The sequence below is a fragment of the Ruditapes philippinarum genome, unplaced genomic scaffold (genome assembly GCF_026571515.1).
Source record: "Ruditapes philippinarum isolate M1 unplaced genomic scaffold, ASM2657151v2 ctg8185_1_1_1_1, whole genome shotgun sequence".
NCBI lineage: Eukaryota > Metazoa > Mollusca > Bivalvia > Venerida > Veneridae > Ruditapes > Ruditapes philippinarum.
In genome coordinates this window covers 22103-29898 of record NW_026852817.1, presented here as the reverse complement: position 1 = coordinate 29898, position 7796 = coordinate 22103, and the positions used below count along the sequence as shown (strand labels likewise).

The 7796-nt window shown below is 30.1% G+C and overlaps 1 protein-coding gene across 2 annotated transcripts; it reads left to right on the top strand.

The window, feature by feature from the left end:
• Window positions 1-219: 219 nt before the first annotated feature.
• On the top strand, window positions 220-4366 carry LOC132725336 (uncharacterized). 2 transcript variants are annotated; one of them, XM_060710454.1, is made up of 5 exons: window positions 220-308; window positions 1618-2304; window positions 2627-3001; window positions 3331-3547; window positions 3885-4366. In XM_060710454.1, exons 2-5 carry the CDS (start codon window positions 1837-1839, stop codon window positions 4058-4060), a joined length of 1236 nt encoding a protein of 411 aa, XP_060566437.1. In that variant the 5' UTR covers window positions 220-308; window positions 1618-1836; the 3' UTR covers window positions 4061-4366. The 2 variants fall into 2 exon arrangements, with proteins under 2 accessions (XP_060566437.1, XP_060566430.1); XM_060710447.1 differs by lacking the exon at window positions 220-308 and adding an exon at window positions 382-1367.
• The last annotated feature ends 3430 nt before the right edge of the window (window positions 4367-7796 follow it).

Here is a 7796-nt window from a genome sequence, read left to right as displayed (position 1 = left end):
GTAGATTATGGCGAAAATAAATATTTAAACAAATTCACCAGATTCTTTATCGTATTGCTAAAACGGTAACAACAAATTTAATATTGAAGTATACGATACTTAAAATATATTATGTCTTTGCTACTTTCATTCAATTTTTGATGGTCAAGTACTATGTGGACTATGAGCATGCATATATATATATGAAACATTAAGATAGCTTAAGTTAAAGTTTCCGGTAACGTCTTAAGTACATGTTAACAGTCGTAAGCTAGTTTTCATTGTTACTTATTTTATAAAGAAAGGATAATAACTACAGCATTTGTACAGTGAGGGGAGTATAATTATTTGGTATTTTTTATATATGCTATCTTGCATTTCATTTTGAAATTAGACATTAGACATATGCTTATGAAAACTTTGATACGATGCAGGTTTAATATCATAAGATATAATTATTCATCAATATGTTGATTTTGATAAGACTTCAAATACTTATTTTCTTATTTACTTATTTTATTTTACAGAAAAGAGACTTTGATCAATGCGAAATATGTATCTTTTTACGATCATTTGATTTTTAGATTGCAATGAAATGAATACAAAAAAATTAATAGACAGGACTCGTTTTGCTGGTAGCATTTAATTTATATTTTTATATGCCATCAGTATAATTTACAGAAAAATAGAAAATTCATTTCATAAAGATGAAACACAATTGAAAAAAATGACTTAATTGTATAAACTGCATTTCTAATGATTTAAACAACACTTGTTTTTATGAACCTGTTTTTTATCATATTGTTTTAAATGTTGTGTCATGTACTTACAAGCGGTGAAAACAAGATCGTGATCCCTTTAAATTTGGAACAAAACATAAAATAATCGTGTTATGGTGATTTTTCATACATGTAGTGTTGACGCTAAAACCACAAAACAATTAACAACGTTGGTACAACATGTTTACAATTCTTATAAGTATAATTATAGATACATTAATTTACATCCTTTGCCAATTGATACTTCGATAATTAACTTTGCGAATGATAAACAAAGGTGAATGGTAAAGAATAGATGAAGACAAAAAAATGTAGCGAAATGTCATCGGGATTGTTTTCATACGTAAAGTTTTCTTTCCTGTGCGATGAAATGCAGGGAAGAACATATTAACTGAATGTCAAGTATTGGATATTGTTAAACCCATCGCTGTTAGAGTCAGTAGTTTTCAGATAGTGACCGCGTTCAGTATGCAAACGTCCACGGATATTCATAATATGCGGATATTTACATTACGAATAAATGGATTTAAAAAATAAATGGATTAAAAAAAAAATCAACAAATATGTTTAATATCAAAGGATTCGCTATCACGAGTTTTATAAATATAGGTTGAAATATTTTAAAAGCAGTGTCACTTTAGGGATTCTATTTTTCTCTATTTAATTATTTTGTTATTTATTTGAAATATTTGGAATGTATTGTTTTGTAAAATGATGTAAAAAGATTTAATTGTGTTCATGTGTTTATTATAATTATATTAAATACATATTAATATTTATTTATACAAGTCATTTTCCTTTTACGTTAAGTATAAACAATAATGTAACAAATATTATGTTGCTCCTTTTGTTACTTCAGGATGTCAAATAAAAGAATTAAAAGTTCTCAGCAGTGGATCCAATGAGTTACAGGGTTCTGTGTTTTCGCAAAAATTGTTCTAATTTCTTTACAATCAGAAGGAATAGAAAATGTTTGATTACAGGCTTGTTCATAAAAAATAATAACACTAAATGCTATGCATGAGCCTTATTTTATATTCATGAGATGCAACAAGAATGAAGAAATAAATTTCCTCGAATGGCAACAATGACATGTGACGAAGATACAATTGCGCGAATTATGCACGCAAATTATATGGATACCTCGGTGTACTTTTTGATTACCATTTCTGCTGTGGTTGTTTTTATGGGAACAAAAACAATGTTCAGCAAAATTCGCAGAGACATGGCACAATCAACAGTGATAATAATAGGAGCTGGTCCTATAGGTTTGACTTCAGCACTTATAGCTGTTCAGTGTACTCGTGTAAGAAAATTAGTGCTGTATGAGGAACATACAAAATCCAACGTTGAGAAGAGAATGTATCAGATAACCATACAATCCCAATATGTGTTATTTCTAAGGAGTTATGGGGTTGATTTTGACAACTTAGAAGGGTTATGGCAAGATGGATGCTTTTACACACGGGCTGGAATATACCTTGAATATATATTACACATTTTACCACTTTATGCAACTGACATCGATATGAAATTTGGCACAAAAGTAAGTGGAATTATTGCCTTCATTTCATTTCAGGAGTCCAGAAACTCTTTCTAATAGACTCGTACACAACTGCAAACTCTGTATATTAGTATTACCCAGCTAGCGCCGACACAGGACTGACTGCTATGCATTCGTCCCATTTAATTCAGTATTGAACAAATCAATGTGTAATAACCTCATATTGTCGCACCCTATAATGGAATAAGCTATGTCGTCTTTTTATGTGTTTGTGTACATTACACAAACTGTATTAACATTTTTATTTGACATTTTTATTCTAATTTTCTGAACGTTTGTATAATTATTTATGTCTTTATTTCAGTTTTGTCGTGACAGCAGTGACATAGTTGATCAAATATCTGGGCGTAAGTTGGTAATATGTTGCGACGGATCTTCAGGACTTGCATCAACTACTTTAGGACTCAGTGATGAATGTATAATTCATCCAAGTGGAATATTCGGAGCTGTTGCTTCTTTAGAACGTAACAATAAAACACTAGTACCAGCACCTGAAAAACGTGTTCATAATCTTTCCTTCGATATATCGGCGTACAATCCTTCTGCCTTTGAGGACAATGGAGGTTCACCGTTTACTTTGAAGGTTTTTGGAAACACAAAATATAGACATTTAGCCTTAGCAATTAACAAATGTGATTCAAATGTTTTCAGGGTTTTAAGAACAGTATTAGATAAATCGGTAAGAAAGTTTTAAAGTCTGCCGTCTTTTCAACTATGTGTTTTTGCATTTCTGACCCGATGTATTCAACGAAAAAATATCAAAGATATTGTAAATACAAATGCTATGTAGTAATGCTTTCGTTACCCTAATAACAATATTAGATTGAGTGATCCCCTGTCCATTTTAATACTTGTTAAGACCAAATTTGATTATTTAAACGTAATATTTGTTTATTAAAGTCATACATTATTGATAATGGTATATTGTTTTAATTTATTTTCATTTAAAAGCTCATGTAAGTTTAAACATTACAAACATTATAACTTAAACAACGTTTGCATTTGCAGATGATGAGAAATATATTTCTGAAATGTTTCAATACTTACAAACTGTCAGACGAAGCGAGTATAAGTGACTCATATTGCCTCAACAACATGAAGTTTAGTCCAAGATTGTATGAAATTAAACTGTCACAGAAGATCGAAAATGTTGTTTACATAGAAGACTGTGATCTCTTTATCATAACAGAGGGCGATGCTTCAAGATCATGTAACTTTAATACAGGTATATTTATGTGTGTTTTTCAAAATGCGCTAAGATCCAACAGTATTCTGTACCAAAATATAAAAAAATATTATAATTCTTTGTGAGGTGTTAAACCAGACATTTTAATTTGAAAACAAAATGTTTACATAATTATGAATCTATACACATTTAAGTTCTCTTTTAACTATTCAGTTTAAAAAAAATGAGATTATGTTACGGACATATAAACCTATTATTGAAAATTATATAGGAATTTTTACTAACAAATTAAAATAATTTTGAATGTTATTTTAATTCAGTTTGTTCATTACACTTAAAGAACCTTATTTCTAATCTATGCATTATTTCGTTTTAGGATTGGAACTCAACATTGGCTTGCAAGGTTTAACAACGCTAGAACCATTTATAGAGGGCGTTTCTCTCGCTGAAACAGAACATTCTATTATGCAAACCCTTCTTTTCAAAATGGAACATTCTGATAAGATATGTAAAAACCATTTAAAGTATGGTCTGAAGGAATTTATATTTTGATGAAAATATAAACTTAAAGTATATATAAAGTTGTTGCACAGGGTTACCTAAAAGGAAATAAAATTTAATTTACTTATTTTTGTCGTAAAATGTTAAGATTAGTTAGTACATGTTGTTTTAAGCGTTTTATTACACTTTTAATAAAAACATCAGCTTTTTTGGTCGGATGACTTTACATAAATAGACACACACTATCTTTCTCTTTAATTAGAACAATTAAAACTGTTCTGACCAGCTTATGTTTAGGAGTATACATCGTACTTAAAATATTATTTAATTTCATGAAGGAACTACTTTAAAAGATTATATCTGTGTTTCTTTTAATTACTTTACCTCTTATCTAGAAATTCAATTATAGAGGCAATCAGGCGTATGCCTGCAATCTGAATCTGTCAATTTTGCCACCCGTTTGATCTTTGAAATAATTTGAATATCCCTCTTTACTCACGCGCTGAGTGAATTACTGATACTAGTTTTCAAATGAAATGATAATACATCGCTATAAATATGATGTAACGGGGGTAGAGAAGCTAACATGCGCAACAACTTAAAATAGCTTGACTATCGCAAACTGGTTAAAACAACTAAGGTAAATTTCTTTTAAAATTTAAAGTTAAACTATTTCTTATCTTTACTTCTTTAAAATAAAAAAATAAGCTTCGACTTCTTTTTTTTTTCTTTATTTCAACTAAATATGCGGAAATCTGCTGTACATTTGATGGCAGTCACCTTTGGTTCCACCAGCATGTAAGGGTTATGGAAATAGTGGAATTAACAAAAAAAAACAAAAAAACTGTTAAATGCATTCATAATTTTCTGTTTCAAATGACAATCAACCTTGACGTACATGTACATTTTTTACGTCAGATATAACATCGATTCAGGTAACACTGTATCATTGACCTATGGAAGGTACAATTACAATATGTAAAGGTGTGATATGTTATTAGGTGCGGTATAAATATCGATAAAACGCCCTAACTTTTGAAATGTATACATATGATAGAGCTAAAGATAAGTTGAAAATCATGCCCTTTTGTCACTATCAGGACATTTTATGGAGAAATATAGACAAATTTAGACTAGATGAAAATATAGTTTATAAATTTAAAATAATTCTGAATTAAGTGGCGATTAACAATGCCAACCCTTTGCAATGACAGTTATTTTCGACCTCCACTCGGCGCAAACAATCAATGAGACAATAAAACAGAAGCAAAGACGAAAACAAACCCGGCAAAATTGTTAGTCTGACAGGCTCTGTTTGATTGAGTCTGTTTAAGGTATTACCATCCTAATGCATTACCTCCGCTTTGAAGAGTATTCAAATTGGCTAGAACTACTGTTAACTACATTGAAAATGAGGGCCGTGGGTTCAATCCCCAGATGGGTCAACTTTTTGTTTCTTTCTTTTTCTTTTTAACATTATTTATGTATCTCTCATGTCCCATTTGGAAAGAAAAAAGTGTTTAATTTTGATTTTTTAATTTATATTATTATTATGCTAAATCTAGTAATAATTATGGTACCTGATATTTTCAAAGTGTAATAAAATCAAAACTAGACGGTAAAAGTATTTCATATTTTACAAGATCAACCAATATACTTCTTAAAAAATTTAGAGAAACTTTGAAAACAGGCACTCATTTGGGTAAATTTTAAGTGTTTTTTTTTAAATTAGGCTCCCTTAGTAGGAAAATGGTCAGACACATGGTAAAAATGGGTGGGGTAGGGTAACATTTTTATACAGATTTCATAAATTTTAAGTAGAAACCATAATTTTGCTTATGTGGATTGTTAGCTGAATGGTACTATTTGTTTCTTACCAAACATTAATGAGAAAAATTTTTTTCATTAGAATGTTATTGCAGATTATTTAAAGATTCCTTATTTCTAAAAAAGGGCCCTCGTGACATCCTAGCTTGAGTTTAGAAAAGTGGCCATAACTTGATTTCCGTACGGTAAACTTTGTTTAAATTTTGCATACAGGTGTACTTTAAGGTATATATCTGACCTATGATGTCAATTTTTTAGTTCCTTATAGTGCCCATTATGGTGGTTATACCTTAAGGACATGTATCGTAAGGTTGCTGTAAACGCCCACTGAAATGATATAATAATCAGTATAGTTGTACATCGGTCACCTGATATACCTTTAGACATTATTATTTCAACTATAGCATTAATGTCACATAAACATGTAATGCAGAGGTATATGATCATTAATAAATGTTTTGACTTCTCCCATTGTAAAAGCTATCGTTTTTGAAACTTCACATTGTAAGAGTGAACTTTGTGTTTATTCAACAGGGGGAAATTACATTTTAGAAAATATATTTAAAGGAGAGCCTAGTAGTTAATTTGAGATTTGAGTTTATTTGTACTGTTGTGTGAATGAATTTATTTCTGTATAGAATGTTAGATATACAGTTATGATATTCAATATTTATGAACTTTTTATTCATGTACAATGTACAAGTGTTACTATAATAATACTCGCAAAGCGTTTTTGAAATGTTGACATTGTTTTATACAAATGGGTGTAATAAAACAACGTGTTTGACAAGAAATGTTAAAAGACCCGCAACTCTACGGTTATAATGTTCTATGTAATTTGACAGTTAAGAAATAAACAAATAACTTATAATTAAGGAAAATATGGACAGTAGTATCGATATTGTTTTTTCTTCCGAGCACTGTTTTCAAGAAAACTTTTAATTATTGAAAAAGGACAGAGGAAGCCCAATGCTTCTTTATGATACAAATGCTGGCCTTTGTCAAGGATTCAATAAAGTAGAAAGTAATTATTTTAAATCATCGTAAATATATCGTGGGAAAGATTCACATGAATGCTAACGGAATACGCTTTTATAACAATTAATCGATACATCATTGGAAATCAACTTTACTCCTTTTATCTCTAGGTGATCACTGCTCAATATAGGTGAAACTGTCGTTTTATATCAACTGTTCCATGTGCCGTTTTTATTGATCAAAAGTATAAAGAAGAACATTCGCACTAGCAGATATATTTTTTTGAGATGACTTAAGTAAAACAGATTAAATTGAATATAACCGAAGTTCATATATAATACGATTATATGCACAGCTATCTTTTAATAAGACTGAGGTTTTACAAAAGTATTATAAGATATTGAACGAGCACATTAACCACATTAACCGGTTGGGTTTCAAGATTAAGGTCGAAGTTAAAGTGGCACTTGTGTTTTTCTTGTTTAAAAATGACAATATAAGTATGCTTAAAGTAATAACAATATTTCAAATGAACGCGTATATGAGGGCGAATTTATTTGCTCCAACAGCTTTATACTTCTATGGAAAAGAATGAGAGTTAACACAGGGATGGGAAATTTCATGTAATATTTGTGACAAACAATTAACTAGTATTAGGAATATTCTAACAATTGACAGGTGAAAGAGACACGATAGGTCAATTACGTCATAGATAGACATGAAGTCGTGAACATTTTGTCGCATAGTTTCAATTTCCTTTGATTATTTATAGTGAGAATCTATCCGGCTTGCTTACAGAACGACAGTTGTTTTGCTCAGGTGCGTTGGTAGCTGAAATGATGCACGCTCTTCCTCCGTCAGTTTAGCTGGGAAGTCGCCAGATGACCTCTACTGTGTTTGTAAAACGTAGAACCCAACCAAAAGGAAACAGTAATTAATAGTATAAAAAGTTACTAAGTTGTATGTCTAGACTGGTTTTCAA